Source organism: Schistocerca piceifrons, chromosome 11, assembly GCF_021461385.2.
Source record: "Schistocerca piceifrons isolate TAMUIC-IGC-003096 chromosome 11, iqSchPice1.1, whole genome shotgun sequence".
NCBI lineage: Eukaryota > Metazoa > Arthropoda > Insecta > Orthoptera > Acrididae > Schistocerca > Schistocerca piceifrons.
This window is the reverse complement of record NC_060148.1, coordinates 21,613,422-21,636,852: the sequence shown is the minus strand read 5'-3', so window position 1 is coordinate 21,636,852 and position 23,431 is coordinate 21,613,422. Positions and strand designations below refer to the sequence as shown.

The window sequence follows — 23,431 nt, the reverse complement described above, 5'->3', positions numbered from 1 at the left end:
GTGACACGTGTGTCCCGTACAGGCCGGCTCTGTAGCGAGGCGCTGAGCTCGTTCGCCATTGGGGGGACGGATTAGCGTGGGATTCGGGGCGGATGGGCGGCTGAGCGGATTGTAAAGCGCGCTGTCACAGTGGTGGGGTGGGACAAGTGGTGTTACTGCGGGCCGCCAGCCACTTCGAGAGTGTCGGTGCTCGCGCCCGACACGTGCAGTCCACGTGGTCGGAGGATGGGGAGGTTCGCACCCAGCCCGGGGAGCTTTTGACGCAGGCGACGAGAGCGAAACCCGGCGCGTCGTGGTTATCGTCTTCGGTCGGAAGCATCGGTGTAAGAGTGCGGTCGTAGTGGCTCCGATATCGGTGGATTCCACCGACGACCGACGTCGGCCGAATTCGGCCGATCTTTTCAGATCCGTGGGCGACTACGTGCGCATCGGTGTAAGAGTGCGGTCGTAGTGGCTCCGATATCGGTGGATTCCACCGACGACCGACGTCGGCCGAATTCGGCCGATCTTTTCAGATCCGTGGGCGACTACGTGCGCATCGGTGTAAGAGTGCGGTCGTAGTGGCTCCGATATCGGTGGATTCCGCCGACGACCGACGTCGGCCGAATTCGGCCGATCTTTTCAGATCCGTGGGCGACTACGAGCGCGGCCACACTACAGCCGATCATAGCTCCGGAACGCACAGACTTCGGACGATAATCGGTGGAATTCAAATTCGGTCAGTCGACAGATGTTCTCGCTCACGTAATGTGGAGCGCGACAAATTGTTACGTTTGGTCCAAGAGAGAGTGAGTTTGTGGCGTCCCGGGGATGAAAATATCATAATGGGCATATATATTCGAATCTGTGCATTGAAATCGCACGTTTGTTCGAAACCTCAAATAGGCAAAATCTTTATTGGAAATTTTAGGATATATTATAACCTCAAAAAGTAATTTGTTCAAGTGAGAAAGGTGACGTATCTAAAATGCTTGTAGCCATAGACCATATACAGGGTGGTCCATTGATCGCGACCAGACCTAATATCTTACGAAATAAGCGTCAAACGAAAAAAACTACAAGAACGAAACTTGTCTAGCTTGAAAGGGGAAACAACATGGCGCTATGGTTGGTCCGCTAGATGGCGCTGCCGTAGGTCAAATGGATATCAACTGCGTTTTTTTTAATAGCAACCCCAATTTTTTATTACATATTCGTGTAGTACGTAAAGAAATACGAATGTTTTAGTTGCACCACTTTTTTCGCTTTGTGGTAGATGGCGCTGTAATAGTCACAAACATATGGCTCACAATTTTGGACGAACAGTCGGTAACAGGTAGGTTTTTTAAATAAAAATACAGAACGTAGGTGCGTTTGAACATTTTATTTCGGTTGTTCGAATGTGATACATGTATGTTTGTGAACTTATCATTTCTGAGAACGCATGCTGTTACAGCGTCATTAACAAATGCCCAAATGGTGTCCGTCAACCTCAATCGATTTGGCAATACGTGTAACGACATTCCTCTCAGCAGTGAGTAGTTCGCCTTCCGTAATGTTCGCACATGCATTGACAATGCGCTGACGCATGTTGTCAGGCGTTGTCGGTGGATCGCGATAGCAAATATCCTTCAACTTTCCCCACAGAAAGAAATCCGGGGACGTCAGATCCGATGAACGTGCGGGCCACGGTATGGTGCTTCGACGACCAATCCACCTGTCACGAAATATGCTATTCAATACCGCTTCAACCGCACGCGAGCTATGTGCCGGACATCCATCATGTTGGAAGTACATCGCCATTCTGTCATGAGTGAAACTTCTTGTAGTAACATCGGTAGAACATTTCGTAGGAAATCAGCATACATTGCACCATTTAGATTGCCATCGATAAAATGGGGGCCAATTATCCTTCCTTCCACAATGCCGCACCGTACATTAACGCGCCAAGATCGCTGATGTTCCACTTGTCGCAGCCATCGTAGATTTTCCGTTGCCCAGTAGTGCATATTATGCTGGTTTACGTTACCGCTGTTGGTGAATGACGCTTCGTCGCTAAATAATAGAACGCTTGCAAAAAATCTGTCATCGTCCCGTAATTTCTCTTGTGCCCAGTGGCAGAACTGTACACGACGTTCAAAGTCGTCGCCATGCAATTCCTGGTGCATAGAAATATGGTACGGGTGCAATCGATGTTGATGTAGCATTGTCAACACCGACGTTTTTCAGATTGCCGAATTTTCCCGCAATTTGTCTGCTACTGATGTGCGGATTAACCGCGATAGCATCATCATTTGTTGCAGGTCGTGGTTGACGTTTCACACGTGGCTGAACACTTCCCTGTTTCCTTAAATAACGTAAACATCCGGCGAACGGTCCGGACACTTGGATGATGTCGTCCAGGATACCGAGCAGCATACATAGCACACGCCCGTTGGGCATTTTGATCACAATAGCCACACATCAACACGATATCGACCTTTTCCGCAATTGGTAAATGGTCCATTTTAACACGGGTAATGTATCACGAAGCAAATACCGTCCGCACTGGCGGAATGTTACGTGATACCAGTACTTACACGTTTGTGACTATTACAGCGCCATCTATCACAAAGCGAAAAAAGTGGTCCAACTAATTCGTATTTCTTCACGCACTACACGAATATGTAATAAAAAATGGGGGTTCCTATATTTTTAAAGACGCAGTTGATATCCGTTTGACCTATTGCAGCGCCATCTTGCGGGCCAACCACAGCGCCATCTGGTTTCCCCCTTCAAGCTAGACGAGTTTCGTTCCTTGTAGTTTTTTAGTTTGACGCTTATTTCGTGAGATATTTGGCCCGGTCACTATCAATGGACCACCCTGTACTTTGGAATCTGTGCACTGAAATCGCAGGTTTGTTCGAAACCTCAAACAGGCAAAATCATTATTGGAAATTTTAGGCGGATATTACAATGTCAAAAAATAACTTGTTCAAGTGAAAAAGGTGACGTGTTTAATATCCTTATAGCCATAGACGTTATTTAACGTAGACCGCGCATGGCCCTATCGCTACCGTGTTAACGTTTGAAACCAACATCTAAGTCACGTGACTCGGGGCACAAAGCCGAGCTCCCGTCATTAAGCGCAGCGTGAAGTGGAGCTGACAGTTACACTTCCTCTCATTTATAGCTGAAATCAAACATCGATTTTGACAATTCAGCGAATTACTAATCTTACACATTTGATAGTGCAGTTAACCAAATTTCTCCGAAATTCCTGATAATAAAGCACTGGTTATCGTTTTTACATGTAGTCAAGTTCTGCATCTACATCTACATCTACATCCATACTCCGCAAGCCTCCTGACGGTGTGTGGCGGAGGGTACCTTGAGTACCTCTGTCGGTTCTCCCTTCTATTCCAGTCTCGTATTGTTCGTGGAGAGAAGGATTGTCGGTATCCTTCTGTGTGGGCTCTAATCTCTCTGATTTTATCCTCACGGTCTCTTCGCGAGATATATGTAGGAGGGAGCAATATACTGCTTGACTCCTCGGTGAAGGTATGTCCTCGAAACTTCAACAAAAGCCCGTACCGAGATTCTGAGCGTCTCTCCTGCAGAGTCTTCCACTGGAGTTTATCTATCATCTCTGTAACGCTTTCGCGATTACTAAATGATCCTGTAACGAAGCGCGCTGCTCTCCGTTGGATCTTCTCTATCTCTTCTATCAACCCTATCTGGTACGGATCCCACACTGCTGAGCAGTATTCGAGCAGTGGGCGAACAAGCGTACTCTAACCTACTTCCTTTGTTTTCGGATTGCATTTCCTTAGGATTCTTCTAATGAATCTCAGTCTGGCATCTGCTTTACCGACAATTAATTTTATATGGTCATTCCATTTTAAATCACTCCTAATGCCTACTCCGAGATAATTTATGGAATTAACTGCTTCCAGTTGCTGACCTGCTGTATTGTAGCTAAATGATAAGGGATCTATCTTTCTATGTATTCGCAGCACATTACACTTGTCTACGTTGAGATTCAATTGCCATTCCCTGCACCATGCGTCAATTCGCTGCAGATCCTCCTGCATTTCAGTACAATTTTCCATTGTTACAACCTCTCGATACACCACAGCATCATCTGCAAAAAGCCTCAGTGAACTTCCGATGTCATCCACAAGGTCATTTATGTATATTGTGAATAGCAACGGTCCTACGACACTCCCCTGCGGCACACCTGAAATCACTCTCGCTTCGCAAGACTTCTCTCCATTGAGAATGACATGCTGCCTTTTGTTATCTAGAAACTCTTCAATCCAATCACACAATTGGTGCTGGCCGGAGTGGCCGAGCGGTTCTAGGCGCTTCAGTCTGGAACCGCGCGACCGCTACATCGCAGGTTAGAATCCTGCCTCGGCCATGGATGTGTGTGATGTCCTTAGATTAGTTACGTTTAATTAGTCCTAAGTTCTAGGGGACTGATGACCGCAGATGTTAAGTCCCATAGTGCTCAGAGCCATTTTTGAACACAATTGGTCTGATAGTCCACATACTCTTACTTTGTTCATTAAACGACTGTGGGGAACTGTATCGAACGCCTTGCCGAAGTCAAGAAACACGGCATCTACCTGTGAACCCGTGTCTATGGCCCTCTGAGTCTCGTGGACGAATAGCGCGAGCTGGGTTTCACACGACCGTCTTTTTCGAAACCCATGCACATTCGTACGGAGTAGATTTCTAGTCTCCAGAAAAGTCGTTATACTCGAAAGTATCGCGTATGCAGAGACCATGCCAGATGTGGAGACATTGCTGCCTTTGACGTGTGAGACAGAACATCCCACGGCGCGTACACGTATGCGTTGAGACACATGAAAACCATTTCCAACACATACTGCAACTGTGGCTGCACGGTACAGCGTGTATTAGGCCGCAGACTCCGTTACAAAGTATAATTGAACAAATGGTCTCTAACATGGAAACCACGCATTTCCGGACATATGTTCGTTAGACCTTCTTTGTTCCGCGTCCTCTCATCGATCAACCCCAAGAGTTTGTACACAGTGGAAAAAAATCACCCCGTGTAGGCACGAGTGTGGGCTCTGGCAAAGAGCCTCAAAGGGCCGAAGCAACGCGTTTTGTTCTTTATTTTGGCTTTGGGTTGCAAGGTACCAGACAGCCAACAACGGTTGTAAAGTGCCCAAAAAAATATTCGCTAAAGGCAGAATAGCACAAAATTATGAACTTAACATAGAAACAGGCCGCTAAAGTAAAATAAAAGCGCAGTTAGGCAAACAATAGACAACTGGCGGCGCTGATGACAATGACATTGGGACAGAATTACAAACAGTACGAGACAATAGCATTACAGTAAACATGCATACGCTCGTATAGTAGAAGACCAGGCATGAAAGGGCAACAGCTGAAGAACAAAACTGCAAATAACATGACATAAAAAGATGAGAAGTGTAGCAAAGAAACAAGCGTATTTTAAAAAAAAAAAAAAAAAAAACTGAAAATGACAAACGCAGTACAATCAACAGTCAAGTATCTAAGAGTGTCTCTGCTGAGCGGCCTTAAGTGGAATGACCACATGAAACAAATCTACATCTACATCTACATGGATACTCTGCAAATCACATTTAAGTGCCTGGCAGAGGGTTCATCAAACCACCTTCACAATTCTCTGTTATTCCAATCTCGTATAGCGCGCGCGGAAAGAATGAAGACCTATATCTGTCCGTGCGAGCTCTGATTTCCCTTATTTTATCGTGGTGATCGTTCCTCCCTATGTAGGTCTGTGTCAACAAAATATTTTCGCATTCGGAGGAGAAAGTTGGTGATTGGAATTTCGTGAGAAGATTCCGTCGCAACGAAAAACGCCTTTCTTTTAATGGTCTCCAGCCCAGATCCTGTATCACTTCTGTGACACTCTTTCCGATATTTCGCGATAATACAAAATGTGCTGCCCTTCTTTGAACTTTTTCGATGTACTCCGTCAGTCCTATCTGGTAAGGATCCCACACTGCGCAGCAATATTCTAAGGGAGGACGGACAAGCGTAGCTTAGCCAGTCTCCTTTGTAGGTCTGTTACATTTTCTAAGTGTCCAGCCAATAAAACGCAGTCTTTGGTTAGCCTTCCCCACAACATTGGCTACGTGTTCCTTCCAATTTAAGTTGTTTTTAATTGAAATACCTAGGTATTTAGTTGTATTTACGGGTTTTAGATTAGACTGAATTATCGTGTAACCGAAGTTTAACGCGTTCCTTTTAGTACTCATGTGGATGACCTCACACTTTTCGTTATTTAGGGTCAACTGCCACTTTTCGCACCATTCAGATATCTTTTCTAAGTCGTTTTGCAGTTTGTTTTGATCTTCTGATGACTTTATTACTCGGTAAACGACAGCGTCATCTGAAAACAACCGCTCAGATTGTCTCCCTAATCGTTTATATAGATAAGGAACAGCAAAGGATCTATAACACTACCTCGGGGAACCCCAGAAATCACTTCTGTTTTACTCGACGACTTTCCGTCAATTAGTACGAACTGTGACCTCTCTGACAGGAAATCTCAGATGTAGTCAGATAACTGAGACGATATTCCATAAGCAGGCAATTTTACTACGAGCCACTTGTGTGGTACAGTAGCAGAGGCAGATTCATAGGAACAATTGTAAGAACTGGCTCACAAGGTGCTCGTTTGAGCGATTCTTGAGTACTGTTCACCAATCTGAACCACTGCCAGGTAGGCCACATAGAAGAGCTAGAGAAGATCCAAAGAAGAGAAGCGCGTTTTGCCACGGGTTCGTTTGGTAGGGGTGAGAGCGTTACTCCAGTCGCAGACACTACAAGAGAGGCGTAGTGGATCTCAGAGAGGTTTACTGTTGAAATTTTCAGAGAGTACATTCAGGAAAGAAACGGACAGCACATTACTTCCACCCACATACATCTCGCGAAACGACCAGGACGAGAAATTTAAAGAAACTCGAGCTAATACAGAGACTTACCGACAAACAGTGTTCCCAAGCGCCATTCGCGAGTGGAGTAGGGGTGGGGGCACCAGTTAATGGTACCAAAGTACCCTCCACCATACACCATCGGGAGGTTTTTTTGGAGAACTGTTGGTAGGGTTGTTTGGGGAAAGAGACAAACCAGCGAGGTCATCGGTCTCGTCGGAGAAGGGAAAGACGGGGAAGGAAGTCGGCCGTGCCCTTTCAGGGGAACCATCCCGGCATTTGCCTGGAGCGATTTAGGGAAATCACGGAAAACCTAAATCAGGATGGCCGTACGCGGGATTGAACCGTCGTCCTTCCGAATGCGAGTCCAGTGTGCTAACCACTGGCCCACCTCGCTCGGTGGAGAACTGTTGTAGCCGGCCGCTGTGGCCGAGCGGTTCTAGGGGCTTCAGTCTGGAACCGCGCTGCTGCTACGGTCGCAGGTTCGAATCCTGCCTCGGGCATGGATGTGTGTGATGTCCTAAGGTTAGTTAGGTTTACATAGTTCTAAGTTCTAGGGGACTGATGACCTCAGATGTTAAAGTCCCATAGTAATAATAATAACAAAAAAAAGAAAAACAGAACTGTTGTAGATGTAGATCTACAAGGGGTGTTCAATAAGTAACGCAACACAATTTTCTTTAAAACAAGGATTATTTTATTCAGGATTACAATACCCCACATTATTGCTCACTCCTTTGGCTACAAAACCCTATTTTTCAACACAGTCTCCATTCAATGTGATGGCCTTACGCCACCTTACTGGCAGGGTCTGTGTGCCTGCATAGTACCTCTCAATTGATAGACGTCGAAGTCATCGGCTTGCTGCATCCCGTCATCCACGTACTTCTTGCCGTCGGCGCATCTTTCTTTCAAGCCAACACATGGAGCCAGCCGAAGTGGCCGAGCGGTTCTAGGCGCTACAGTCTGGAACCGCGAGACCGCTACGGCCGCAGGTTCGAATCCTGCCTCGGGCATGGATGTCTGTGTGATGTCCTTAGGTTAGTTAGGTTTAAGCAGTTCTAAGTTCTATGGGACTGATGACCTCAGAAGTTAAGGCCCATAGTGCTCAGTGCCATTTGAACCAACACATGGAAGTTGGGGCTGCGGGGTGTATGGGGAAAAACAAACAGTCCAATGATGTTTTATGAGCTTCTCTCTGGTGCACAACGTGTGTGAGTTCTTGCGTTGTCACGCAGCAGTGAAGTGTTTGTGATCCGTCAATCACCTCGAACTAGAGTGTCCGCAATTTCCAACGTTGCAGCAGTCACAGCTGTGTGCAGCGGGCCAGTAAGCGGGAGATCGGACAGATTTGCGCTACCTTGCTGCGCTGCTGACAGACGCCTCGCCCAACGACTCAACGTGCTTTTGTTCACTGCCGCGGGAGATCGGACAGGTTTGCGCTACCTTGCTGCGCTGCTGACAGATGCCTCGCCCAACGACTCAACATGCCTTTGTTCACTGCCGCGGGACATCGGACAGGTTAGCGCTACCTTGCTGCGATGCTGACAGACACCTCGCCCAACGACTCAACGTGCTTTTGTTCACTGCCGCGGGAGATCGGACAGGTTAGCGCTACCTTGCTGCGATGCTGACAGACACCTCGCCCAACGACTCAACGTGCTTTTGTTCACTGCCGCGGGAGATCGGACAGGTTAGCGGTACCTTGCTGCGCTGCTGACAGATGCCTCGCCCAACGACTCAACATGCCTTTGTTCACTGCCGCGGGAGATCGGACAGGTTAGCGCTACCTTGGTGCGATGCTGACACACACCTCGCCCAACGACTCAACCTGCTTTTGTTCACTGCCGCGGGAGATCGGACAGGTCTGTGCTACCTTGCTGCGATGCTGACAGACACCTCGCCCAACGACTCAACGTGCTTTTGTTCACTGCCGCGGGAGATCGGACAGGTTTGCGCTACCTTGCTGCGCTGCTGTCAGATGCCTCGCCCAACGACTCAACATACCTTTGTTCACTGCCGCGGGAGATCGGACAGGTTAGCGCTACCTTGCTGCGATGCTGACAGACACCTCGCCCAACGACTCAACGTGCTTTTGTTCACTGCCGCGGGGGATCGGACAGGTTTGCGCTACCTTGCTGCGCTGCTGACAGACACCTCGCCCAACGACTCAACGTGCTTCTGTTCACTGCCGCGGGAGATCGGACCGGTTTGCGCTACCTTGCTGCGCTGCTGACAGATGCCTCGCCCAACGACTCAACATGCCTTTGTTCACTGCCGCCTGAGATCGGACAGGTTAGCGCTACCTTGCTGCGATGCTGACAGACACCTCGCCCAACGACTCAACGTGCTTTTGTTCACTGCCGCGGGAGATCGGACAGGTTTGCGCTACCTTGCTGCGATGCTGACAGACACCTCGCCCAATGACTCAACGTGCTTTTGTTCACTGCCGCGGGAGATCGGACAGGTTTGCGCTACCTTGCAGCGCTGCTGACAGATGCCTCGCCCAACGACTCAACATGCCTTTGTTCACTGCCGCGGGAGATCGGACAGGTTAGCGCTACCTTGCTGCGATGCTGACAGACACCTCGCCCAACGACTCAACGTGCTTTTGTTCACTGCCGCGGGAGATCGGACAGGTTTGCGGAACCTTGCTGCGCTGCTGACAGACGCCTCGCCCAACGACTCAACATGCCTTTGTTCACTGCCGCGGGAATCGGACAGGTTTGCGCTACCTTGCTGCGATGCTGACAGACACCTCGCCCAACGACTCAACGTGCTTTTGTTCACTGCCGCGGGAGATCGGACAGGTTTGCGCTACCTTGCTGCGCTGCTGACAGATGTCTCGCCCAACGACTCAACATGCATTTGTTCACTGCCGCGGGAGATCGGACAGGTTAGCTCTACCTTGCTGCGAAGCTGACAGACACCTCGCCCAACGACTCAACGTGCTTTTGTTCACTGCCGCGGGAGATCGGACAGGTTTGCGCTACCTTGCGGCGCTGCTGACAGATGCCTCGCCCAACGACCCAACATGCCTTTGTTCACTGCCGCGGGAGATCAGACAGGTTTGCGCTACCTTGCTGCGCTGCTGACAGATGCCTCGCCCAACGACTCAACTTGCCTTTGGTCACTGCCGCGGGAGATCGGACAGGTTAGCGCTACCTTGCTGCGATGCTGACAGACACCTCGCCCAACGACTCAACGTGCTTTTGTTCACTGCCGCGGGAGATCGGACAGGTTTGCGCTACCTTGCTGCGCTGCTGTCAGATGCCTCGCCCAACGACTCAACATGCCTTTGTTCACTGCCGCGGGAGATCGGACAGGTTACCGCTACCTTGCTGCGATGCTGACAGACACCTCGCCCAACGACTCAACGTGCTTTTGTTCACTGCCGCGGGAGATCGGACAGGTTTGCGCTACCTTGCTGCGCTGCTGACAGATGCCTCGCCCAACGACTCAACATGCCTTTGTTCACTGCGGCGGGAGATCGGACAGGTTAGCGCTACCTTGCTGCGATGCTGACAGACACCTCGCCCAACGACTCAACGTGCTTTTGTTCACTGCTGCGGGAGATCGGACACGTTTGCGCTACCTTGCTGCGCTGCTGACAGATGCCTCGCCCAACGACTCAACATGCCTTTGTTCACTGCTGTGGGAGATCGGACAGGTTAGCGCTACCTTGCTGCGATGGTGACAGACACCTCGCCCAACGACTCAACGTGCTTTTGTTCACTGCCGCGGGTGATCTGACAGGTTTGCGCTACCTTGCTGCGCTGCTGACAGATGCCTCGCCCAACGACTCAACATGCCTTTGTTCACTGCCGCGGGAGATCGGACAGGTTAGTGCTACCTTGCTGCGATGCTGACAGACACCTCGCCCAACGACTCAACGTGCTTTTGTTCACTGCCGCGGGAGATCGGACAGGTTTGCGCTACCTTGCTGCGCTGCTGACAGATGCCTTGCCCAACGACTCAACATGCCTTTGTTCACTGCCGCGGGAGATCGGACTGGTTTGCGCTACCTTGCTGCGATTTTGACAGACGCCTCGCCCAACGACTCAGCGTGCTTTTGTTCACTGCCACGCCTCCATAGACATTCTGTATGCCCCTATTTGCGATGCTCTGGTGTTCTGCCAAAGGACAGCTGCAACTCCTTTAGAGATACCATTTTGAAGGTTACATATAGTGCTGCCACCTATCGGGAGTTACGAAACTGCAGGTGCTAAAACGGGATATTCCACGGTGTCCCACAACAAATTCCGGAATGTTTTCATCCTAAATTGGCCGAGAAAAAGAATGTGTTCAATTAGTAACTGAATGTCCTTCATAGACAGCTCTTTGAAACTTGGACCATAGACTGAAAGATGTGCTACAGTATAGTACTGTAGTTAACTGAAATAAGTATGCTATGAGACGAACAGAAATGACACTTTAATTCACAGACAATAATTGAACTGAAGTCACCGCTATTCATGGTCGTCCGCTGGACATTGCAAAAAGTGGGTCATGGTTCTTAATATGGTGTGTGATGACCACGGATGGCAGTACATGGTGGGTGCATGTTTGCTAAGACGTTCTTGTGGTACGGTGTTCCTTATATATATACTAAGATGGTATCTGTTCTTTCGGACATGTCCGAAAGAACAGTATATATATAGTTAAGGCTCACCTGCCACTTGACCATCTTTTCCTTCTGTGCGAATGCACAGACAGTGCCCGAACTCTTACGGGAATCGGCAACGCGCCGCGAGTAATGAGTAAAATGGACGGGGGCACTACGAATGTGGTGCGGGACAATACGTGGAGAATGTGGGTTTTGCGGGAGGTGTGCCAGAGATAAATAACTGCAGTTGCACTATCCTCTGTGTCCTCGGTGACTCAGATGAATAGCCGGCACGGTAGCTCAGCGTGTTCGGTCAGAGGGCTGCCTGCTCTCTGTAATAAAGAAACTGAGTCAAGGAATTAACGATCAACTTGAACGGATGTCTTGTGACGTCCGCCCCGACCAAACGCAACTAGCAGTATCGAACAAAATGAATAATAAAAAAAATAAAATAAAAAATAAGTTGGATAGAGCGTCTGCCATGTAAGCAGGAGATCCCGGGTTCGTGTCCCAGTCGGGGCACACATTTTCATCTGTCCGCGTTCACGTATGTCAACGCCTGTAAGCAGCTAAGGGTGTTCATTTCATCGTAAACGGAGTTCCTTTCCTTCTCCAGTGCCCATATCATGACCATCTTTCTTCTACTTCTTCTTTTTTTTTTTTTTGAGTCATCAGTCTTCTGACTGGTTTGATGCGACCCACCACAAATTCCTCTCCTGTGCCAGCCTCTTCACCTCAAAGTAGCACTTCGAACCTACATCCTCAATTATCTGCTTGACGTATTCCAACCTCTGTATACCTCTACAGTTTTCCCTGCTACAGCTCCCTCTAGTACCATGGAAGTCATTCCCTTATGTCTTAACAGATGTCCTATCATCCTGTCCCTTCTCCTTTTTTTTCTTTTTTTTTCCTTTACTGAATTTCGATTCCCCCCGAATGGGGCGGGCTGGCAGCAGCTTATTACGCTGCTCTGCAGCCTACAGACTTTTTAAAATGTAAGAAGGAGAGAAGAAACAATAAAAGCAGGCGTTAAAACGGTGACTTAGATTGTAAAATGGCGGAAAGTTGTGGAAAGTTAAAACGTAAAGCAAAGGGTTGGCAATGCTAGTAAAATACACAGGAATTAGGCAAGTAACATAGTAGCCAGACAATTAAAAAACATGGAGACAGTCTGGTTTCTGTTCGCAAGAGATTAAAAAAATCACACCCAGTGACAGCATGATGTCCGGTCGCAACACTTCTGCAAAGACACACAACACTGAACACTCACTGTAAACACTGCACGAAAATGTCGGCACAAAGATAAAGATGACACACCCTAGCAGATGGCAGATGTGGTGGGGGGGGGGGGGACCTGGACAGATGAGGAGAAGAAAAACGGAAGGGGGGAACCAAAGGAGGGAGAGGATCCATAAGGGGGGGGCAGGGCAGACGTGAGAGGGAATGGGAAAAGTAGAGGAGGGAAATGACTTGGTGGAGAGAAGGGGGGCAGAGACAGGGTAGGGGGGAGAGGGAGCCCAGGAAGGACAGAGGAAAGGAGGGGGGGTGAGGATCAAAGTTGATAGGAAGGATAAATGGAAGGAGAGAGGGCATCATCCAGGATGGGGGAGTTGATGGAAGCCACCTTGGGAAAGGAGATGGAGGGTGTAGAGATGGAGGGTTAGGGGGACACAACAGTGAAGGCGTGGCAGGGGGCGGGGATGGGAGAGGAGAGGAGCAACCAGGGGTTGAGGGGGATCAAGGCGGGAGGTGTAGAGTATGCGGATATGTTTGAGGAATAGGAGCACATGGGGAAAGGAATGAGGTCGTAGAGGATCCGCGTGGGAGACGGGAGGCATATACGGAAGGCGCTGCAGTCTGAAACCGCAAGACTGCTACGGTCGCAGGTTCGAATCCTGCCTCGGGCATGGATGTTTGTGATGTCCTTAGGTTAGTTAGGTTTAACTAGTTCTAAGTTCTAGGGGAATAATGACCTCAGAAGTTGAGTCCCATAGTGCTCAGAGCCATTTGAACCATTTTTGAAGGCGAGGCAGAGTGCATGATGCTCGAAGATCTGGAGGGACTTATAGAATTTAGGGGTGGGGGGGCAGATATCCAGGTGGGACTGGCATAACAGAGGATGGGACGGATTAAGGATTTGTAGGTGTGGAGGATGGTAGAGGTGTGCAACCCCCATGTCCGGCCAGAGAGGGGTTTGAGGAGTCGGAGGCAGTTGTGGGCTTCGGATTGGATACAGTGGAGATGAGAGATCCAGGTGAGGTGACGGTCAATGGTGAGGCCAAGGTAGGTGAGAATGGGGGCGAGGCAGACAGAACGAGCACAGATGGTAAGGGAGATATCAAGGAGCTGGAAGGAGCGAGTGGTACGACCTACGATGATTGTCTGGGTCTTGGAAGGATTGACATTCAGGAGCCACTGGTTACACCATGTGGCAAAAAGGTCAAGGTGATTCTGGAGAAGGCGTTGGGACCGTTGGAGGGTAGGAGCGAGGGCGAGGAATGCAGTGTCATCGGCATATTGCAAGAGGTGTACTGGAGGGGGGGGGGAGAGGGGTGGGGCATCCCTTTTCCTTATCAGTGTTTCCCATATATTCCTTTCCTCTCTGTCCCTGTGCAAAAACCCCTCTTTCATTACAGTACCTAATTTTCAACATTCGTGTGTAACATGACATCTCATAAGCCTGGATTCTCTTCTGTTCTGGTTTTCCCACAGTCCACCACCTTACAATGCTGTGCTCCAAACGCAGATCCTCAGAAATTTCTTCCTCAAATTAATGCCCATGTTTGGAACTAGTAGCCTTCTCTTGGTCAGGAATGCTCTGTTTGCCATTGCTAGTCTGCTTTTGATGTCCTCCTTGCTCCGTCCATCATTGGTTATTTTGTGGCCTATGTAGCGGAATTCCTATAACTTCATCTTCTTCGTGACTATCAATCCTGTTGTTAAGTTTCTCGCAGTTCTCATTTCTGCTACTTCTCATTACTTCCGCCTTTCTCCGGTTTACTCTCAATCCATATTCTGTACACTATTCATTTTATTCAGCAGATCAAGTAATTCTTCTTTGGTTTCAGTCAGTATAGCAATGTCATCAGCGAATCGCATCACTTATCCTTTCACCTTGAATTTTAATTCCACTGGTTGTTTTATTTCCATCGTCACCTCTACGATGAGTTATGCTGACCCAAACAGGCTGACGTGGCGAAATCTGACGTTACCGCGCGTACAGTAACTTACTTAGTGAGCATCACTCACCGTAAAAAAAAAGCACAGAGACTGGATGTTTGTGTTGTCCTCAACATTACATCATCATTCCCACCATTGGTGACAGTGGATTGGGAATAAATTTTGGACTGAGTAAGAACTGGGCCTTTGTATGGGCGCTGATGAGCGCGCAGTTCAGCGCCCCACAAACCGAACATCTACATCTACATCTACATACATACTCCGCAATCCACCATACGGTGCGTGGCGGAGGGTACCTCGTACCACAAATAACATCTTCTCTCCATGTTCCACTCCCAAACAGAACGGGGGGAAAATGACTGCCTATATACCTCTGTACAAGCCCTAATCTCTCTTATCTTATCTTTGTGGTTTTTCCGCGAAATATAAGTTGGCGGCAATAAAATTGTACTGCAGTCAGCCTTAAATGCGGGTTCTCTAAATTTTCTCAGTAGCGATTCACGAAAAGAACGCCTCCTTTCCTCCAGAGACTCCCACCCGAGTTCCTGAAGCATTTCCGTAACACTCGCGTCAAGATCAAACCTACCAGTAACAAATGTAGCAGCCCGCCTCTGAATTGCTTCTATGTCCTCCCTCAATCCGACCTGATAGGGATCCCAAACGCTCGAGCAGTACTGAAGAATAGGTCGTATTAGTGTTTTATAAGCAGTCTCCTTTATAGATGAATCACATCTTCCCAATGAACCGAAGACGACTATCCGCCTTCCCCACAACTGCCATTACATGCTTGTCCCACTTCATATCGCTCTGCAATGTTACGCCCAAATATTTAATCGACGTGACTGTGTCAAGCGCTACACTACTAATGGAGTATTCAAACATTACGGGATTATTTTTCCTATTCATTTGCATTAATTTACATTTATCTATATTTAGAGTTAGTTGCCATTCTTTACACCAATCACAAATCCTGTCCAAGTCATCTTGTATCCTCCTACAGTCACTCAACGACGACACCTTCCCGTACACCACAGCATCATTAGCAAACAGCCGCACGTTGCTATCCACCCTATCCAAAAGATCGTTTATGTAGACAGAAAACAACAGCGGACCTACCACACTTCCCTGGGGCACTCCAGATGATACCCTCACCTCCGATGAACACTCACCATCGAGGACAACGTACTGGGTTCTATTACTTAAGTCTTCCAGCCACTCACATACTTGGCAACCAATCCCATATGCTCGTACCTGAGTTAGGAGTCTGCAGTGGGGCACCGAGTCAAACGCTTTCCGGAAGTCAAGGAATACGGCATCCGTCTGATACCCTTCATCCATGGTTCGCAAGATATCATGTGAAAAAAGGGCGAGTTGCGTTTCGCAGGAGCGATGCTTTCTAAAGCCGCGCTGATGCATGGACAGCAACTTCTCTGTCTCAAGGAAATTCTTTATATTCGAACTGAGAATATGTTCGAGAATCCTGCAACAAACCGATGTTAAGGATATTGGTCTGTAATTTTGAGGATCCGTCCTTCTACCCTTCTTATATACAGGCGCCACCTGCGCTTTTTTCCAGTTGCTCGGGACTTTACTTTGGGCAAGAGATTCGCGATAAATGCAAGCTAAGTAAGGAGTCAATGCAGTAGAGTACTCTCTGTAAAACCGAATTGGAAACCCATCAGGCCCTGGCGATTTATTTATTTTCAACCCATTCAGCTATTTCACAATCCCAGGGATGTCTATCACTATGTCCTCCATAAGGGAATCTGTACGAGCCTCAAACGGCGGTACGTTTGTCGTCACCATCAAACCATAACAAAACTTGTGGTAGGCGTGGGGAGTTTCGCGTAACACTACTTCATTGTATATAGGCCAGGTGCTGACAGCATTCGCTACTGTGTCGTTTCTTTTTGCAGCGCGGCACGGATGCTGCACTTCCCCGTGCTGGGCGAGGCGGCGCCGCCCCCGCTGGCGCCCGGCGCCGCCCCCGCCACCCCCGCCGGCGCGGTGCCGCCTCCGCTGTCCGCCCCCGGGCCGCTGTCGACGGGTGGGTCCTGCTCGTCGACCACGTCTTCCACCGCGGACCTCTTCCTCTACGACGACGACATGGACGACGACGCTGACGACGACGACGACGACGACGAAGACGACGAGGAGGACGAAGAGGACGACGATGACGTGGCGGGGGGCGGCGGGGGCGGCGGGGAGGCGGGCTCCTTGGCCGCGTCGTGCGACGCTCTGAGGCGGAGGGGGAGGCGCGGGGGCGGACAGCGGCGCGGCGCCGAAGACGCGGACGTCGACGACAGCTCGTCGAGCAGCTGCCACAGCGACCAGGAGAACGCCCACTCGCGATTCCTGCTGCTGCCCGCTCACAGGTAGCTGTCACGACTAGCCTAGCCCAGCCTAGACTAGCCCAGCCTAGACTAGCCCAGCCTAGACTAGCCCAGCCTAGACTAGCCCAGCCTAGACTAGCCCAGCCTAGACTAGCCCAGCCTAGACTAGCCCAGCCTAGACTAGCCCAGGCTAGACTAGCCCAGCCTAGACTAGCCCAGCCTAGACTAGCCCGGCGTAGACTAGCCCGGCCTAGACTAGCCCGGCCTAGACTAGCCCGGCCTAGACTAGCCCAGTCTAGACTAGCCCAGCCTAGAGTAGACCAGCCTAGACTAGACCAGCCTAGACTATCCCAGCCTAGACTAGACCAGCCTAGACTAGACCAGCCTAGACTATCCCAGCCTAGACTAGCCCAGCCTAGCCTAGCCCAACCTAGCCTAGCCCAACCTAGCCTAGCCCAGCCTAGACTAGCCCAGCCTAGACTAGCCCAGTCTAGACTAGCCCAGCCTAGACTAGCCCAGCCTAGACTAGCCCAGCCTAGACTAGCCCAGGCTAGACTAGCCCAGCCTAGACTAGCCCAGCCTAGACTAGCCCAGCCTAGACTAGCCCGGCGTAGACTAGCCCGGCCTAGACTAGCCCGGCCTAGACTAGCCCAGCCTAGACTAGCCCAGCCTAGACTAGCCCAGCCTAGACTAGCCCAGCCTAGACTAGACCAGCCTAGACTAGACCAGCCTAGACTAGACCAGCCTAGACTAGACCAGCCTAGACTAGCCCAACCTAGCCTAGCCCAGCCTAGACTAGCGCAGCCTAGACTAGCCCAGCCTAGACTAGCCCAGCCTAGACTAGCCCAGCCTAGACTAGCCCAGCCTATACTAGCCCAGCCTATAGCCCAGCCTAGACTATCCCAGCCTAGCATAGCCTTTGCACCAGACTCAACTCACTACTCAATCCCCATACAAACATATTAGGAAATTGCTGAGAAATCAACAGTCGTTTTAAACGTACTCACTGTCCCACTGACAAACAGAAATTATGCGAAATTAAAGCAGCTGTCAGAAGGACAATGAAAGACTCTGTTAACGAATTTGAAAGCTATATTTTACCTGCAGATTCCATAAATAACCCCAAAAAATGTTGGCCGTACGTGAAATCTATGAACGCTACAAATAATTCAATACCTTCTCTCGCTGACAGTACGGGTAATGTAACTGATGATGATAAACAGATGGCCGAAATTCTAAACCTAGCATTCAAAAACTCGTTTACGGTAGAGGACTGCAGCACCATTATCCCTTCCAACTATCGAACAAACGAAAGGATGGCTGACATACTGTTTAGTGTATCTGGGACTGTAAAATAGTTAAGATCCTTAGACGCCAGGAAGGCATCTCGCCCAGACGCTATCCCCTTAAGATTTTATGTTCACTATGCTACAAATGCTGGTAATTATGTGCATCTGATTTTCTACCCATGGAGAAGAAATAAAAACTTTCAGGTTCGCCGATGACATTGTAATTCTGTCAGAGACAGCAAATGACTTAGAACAGCAGTTGAACGGAATGGATAGTGTCTTGAAAGGAGTATAAGATGAACATCAACAAAAGCAAAACGAGGATAATGGAATGTAGTCAACTCGGGTGATGCTGATGGAATTAGATTAGGAAATGAGACACTTAAAGTAGTAAAGGAGTTTTGCTATTTGGGGAGCAAAGTAATTGATGGTCGAAGAAGAGAGGATATAAAATGTAGACTGGCAATGGCAAGGAAAGCATTTCTGAAGAAGAGAAATCTGTTAACATCGAGTATAGATTTAAGTGTCAGGAAGTCGTTTCTGAAAGTATTTGTATGGAGTGTAGCCATGTATGGAAGTGAAACGTGGACGATAAATATTTTGGACAAGAAGAGAATAGAAGCTTTTGAAATGTGGTGCTACAGAAGAATGCTGAAAATTAGATGGGTAGATCGCATAACTAATGATGAAGTATTGAATAGAATTGGGGAGAAGAGGTGTTTGTGGCACAACTTGACCAGGAGAAGGGATCGCTTGGTAGGACATGTTCTGAGGCATCGAGGGATCACAAATTTAGCATTGGAGGGCAGCGTGGAGGGTAAAAATCGTAGAGGGAGGCCAAGAGATGAATACACTAAGCAGATTCAGAAGGATGTAGGCTGCAGTAGGTACTGGGAGATGAAGAAGCTTCCACAGGATAGAGTAGTATGGAGAGCTGCATCAAACCAGTCTCAGGACTGAAGACCACAACAACAACATTATAGTTGTACTGTAATGGATATGTTTTGGTATCTATAAACAGTATGTTACACTTATTCACCTTCAAGGTCTTCTGCCAGACCCTCTCTAGATGATTCTGCAGATCGATACTGTTTTCTGGCGTTACTATTTTGTTATAGACAACCTCATCATCATCTGCGAACAGTCTTAAAATGGGTGCTGCGCTTTCTACTAGAACATTTATACGTAAATACTTCCTTGGGGCACTCCGCAAATTACCTTTACATATGTCGATTTTGTTCCGTTAAGGGCGACGTGTTGAGTTCTGTCTGCAAGGAAGTCTTGAATCCAGTCTCAAACCTGGTCCGATGCTCGGTAAGCAACAGAGCGAGGTGGTGCAGTGGTCAGGTTCAGACCCACGTCTGGCCATCGTGATTTAGGTTTTCCGTAATTTCTCTGAATCACTCCAGGCACATGCCGGGATGGTTCTTTTGAAAGTGCACGGCCGACTTCCTTCCTCATCCTTACCTAATGCGATGGGACCGATGACCTCGCAGTTTGGTCCCTGTCGCAGCAAGTCAACCAACCAGCTCGGAAAGCTCGCATTTTTTTAAATTTTTTTTTCACTAAACGGCAGTGCGAGACGGTGTGAAATGTCTTCCTGAAGTCAAGAAACACGGCTTCAATCGGGGTGCCCTTGAAACTTCCTGGCAGATGAAAACTGTCTGCCCCACCGGGACCCGAACCCGGCACCTTTGCCTTTCGCTCCATCGGCGGAGCTACCCAAGCACGACTCACGACCGGTCGTCGCAACTTTCCTTCCGCCAATAACTACTCTCCTACCTTGCAAACTTCACAGCCTGGGTGATGTTTCCAGAACGAATTTTTCAGTCTGCAGTGGAGTGTGCGCCGATATGAAACTTCCTGGCAGATTAAAACTGTGTGCTGGAGCGAGACTCGAACTCGTGCTCTGCTTTTCGCAGGCTAGAGCTCGTGCTTGAGTAGAGCACTCGCCTGTGAAAGGGCAAAGGACCCTAGTTCGAGTCACGGTTTGGCACACAGTTTTAATCTGGCAGGAAGTTTCATATCGGCGCACACTCCACTGCAGAGTGTAAATTTCGCCGGCCGGTGTGGCCGTGCGGTTCTAGGCGCTTCAGTCTGGAACCGCGTGCCCGCTACAGTCGCAGGTTCGAATCCTGCGTCGGGCATGGATGTGTGTGATGTCCTAAGGTTAGATAGGTTTAAGTAGTTGTAAGTTCTAGAGGACTGATAACCACGGATGTTAAGTACCATAGTGCTCAGAGCCATTTGAACCATTTTTTTGAGAGTGCAAATTTCATTCTGAGAGCCGTTGTCTACAACGATGTGGATCTCGCGGAGGAATAGAGCGACCTGGGTTTCGCAATATCTCTGTTTGTGGAATTTACACTATGTGATCAAAAGTATCAGGACACCCCATATTAGGTGCATTGTGCTGCCACCTACTGCCAGGTACTCCCTATCAGCCACCCCAGTAGTCATCAGACATCGTGAGAGAGCAGAATGGGGCGCTCCGCGGAACTCACGGACTTCGAACGTGGTCAGGTGATTGGGTGTCACTTGTGTCATACGTCTGTACGCGAGATTTCCACACTCCTAAACATCTCTAGGTCCACTGCTTCCGATCTGATAGTGAAGTCGAAACGTGAAGGAACACGTACAGCACAAAAGCGTACAGGCCGACCTCGTCTGTTGACTGACAGAGACCGCCGACAGTTGAAGAGGATCGTAATGTGTAATAGGCAGACATCTATCCAGACCATCACACAGGAATTCCAAACTGCATCAGGATCCACAGCAAGTACAATGACAGTTAGGCGGGAGCTGAGAAAACTTGGATTTCACGGTCGAGTTGCGGCTCATTAGCCACACATCAACGCAGGTAAATGGCAAGCGACGCCTCGCCTGATGTAAGGAGCGTAAAATTGGACCGTTGATCAGCGGAAAAACGTTGTGTGGAGTGACGAATCATGGTACACAATGTGGCGATCCGATGCAGGGTGTGGGTATGGGGAATGCCAATTAAACGTCATCTGCCAGCGTGTGTAGTGCCAACAGTAAAATTCTGAGGCGGTAGTGTTATGGTGTGGCCGTGTTTTTCATGGAGTGGGCTTGCACCCCTTGTTGTTTTGCGTGGCACTATGACAGCACAGCCCTACATTGATGTTTTAAGCACCTTCTTGCTTGCCACTTTTGGTGAGCAATTCGAGGACGGCGATTGCATCTTTCAACACGATCGAGCATTTCTTCATAATGCGCGGTGTGTGGCGGAGTGGTTACAAGACAATAACATCTCTGTAATGGAGTAGCCCCCGCAGAGTCCTAACCTGAATCCTATAGAACACCTTTGGGATGTTTTGGAACGCCGACTTCGTACCAGGCCTCACCGACCGACATCGATACCTCTCCTCAGTGCAGCACTCCGTGGAGAATGGGCTGCCATTCCCCAAGAAACCTTGCAGCTCCTCTACATCTACATCTACGTCCATACTCCGTAAGCCACCTGACGGTGTGTGGCGGAGGGTACCTTGAGTACTTCTATCGGTTCTCCCTTCTATTCCAGTCTCGTATTGTTCGTGGAAAGAAAGATTGTCGGTATGCCTCTGTGTAGGCTCTGATCTCTCTCATTTTATCCTCATGGTCTCTTCGCGAGATGTACGGAGGGAGCAACATACTGCTTGACTCCTCGGTGAAGGTATGTTCTCGAAACTTCAACAAAAGCCCGTACCGAGCTACTGAGCGTCTCTCCTGCAGAGTCTTCCACTGGAGTTTATCTACCATACCCGTAACGCTTTCGCGACTACTAGATGATACTGTAACGAAGTGAGCTGCTCTCCGTTGGATCTTCTCTATCTCTTCTATCAACACTATCTCGTACGGATCCCACACGGCTGAGCAGTATTCGAGCAGTGGGCGAACAAGCGTACTGTAACCTACTTCCTTTGTTTTCGGATTGCATTTCCTTAGGATTCTTCCAATGAATCTCAGTCTGGCATCTGCTTTACCGAGGATCAACTTTATATGATCATTCCATTTTAAATCACTCCTAATGCATACTCCCAGATAATTTATGGAATTAACTGCTTCCAGTTGCTGACCTGCTATATTGTAACTAAATGATAAGGGATCTTTCTTTCTATGTATTCGCAGCACATTACACTTGTCTACATGAGATTCAATTGCCATTCCATGCACCATGCGTCAATTCGCTGCAGATCCTCCTGCATTTCAGTACAATTTTCCATTGTTACAACCTCTCGATATACCACAGCATCATCCGCAAAAAGCCTCAGTGAACTTCCGATGTCATCCACAAGGTCATTTATGTATATTGTGAATAGCAACGGTCCTACGACACTCCCCTGCGGTACACCCGAAATCATTCTTACTTCGGAAGACTTCTCTCCATTGAGAATGACATGCCGCGTTCTGTTGTCTAGGAACTCTTCAATCCAATCACACAATTGGTCTGATAGTCCGTATGCTCTTACTTTGTTCATTAAACGACTGTGGGGAACTGTATCGAACGCCTTGCGGAAGTCAAGAAACACGGCATCTACCTGTGAACCCGTGTCTATGGCCCTCTGAGTCTCGTGGACGAATAGCGCGAGCTGGGTTTCACACGATCGTTTCTTTCGAATCCCATGCTGATTCCTACAGAATAGATTTCTAGTCTCCAGAAACGTATGCTTGCGAGAGTGGGAGCTGTCATCAAGGCTAAGGGTGGGCCAACACCATACTGAATTCCAGCATTACCGATGGAGGGCGCCACGAAGTTGTAAGTCACTTCCAGTCAGGTGTCCGGATGCTTTTGATGACATAGTGTATGTTGAATTTTATAGAGGAGAATTCCGTTTTCCAAAATTGTTATAACTCTTGAGTATAAAACATGTTGCATAATTCTGCGACAGACCGACGTGAAATCGGAATTAGAGGGGTCAAGGTTAGGGAGGCAACCACAACCAGTATATTTCTCGTGGAGAAATAAAACTGCTTGAGCTGTAAAATCGTTTTATTCTTAGGTACTACCGGTTTCACAGCACTTATCAATGCATCTGCAGGAGCAGATCCATACATAAGTGGAAGAACAATTACGTGGAAATAGATAATGTCAAACCTAACATGAAA

The 23,431-nt window shown here is 48.7% G+C and overlaps 1 protein-coding gene across 1 annotated transcript in view; it reads left to right on the top strand.

Moving 5' to 3' along the window:
• Positions 1–23,431, top strand: part of LOC124720241 (pancreas transcription factor 1 subunit alpha) — a 217,112-nt gene that overhangs the window by 80,166 nt on the left and 113,515 nt on the right. Inside the window, exon 2 of the mRNA XM_047245557.1 lies at positions 16,620–16,754. Within this exon, the coding sequence (XP_047101513.1) occupies positions 16,620–16,754 (135 nt within the window). The remainder of the gene's footprint in view (positions 1–16,619; positions 16,755–23,431) is intronic.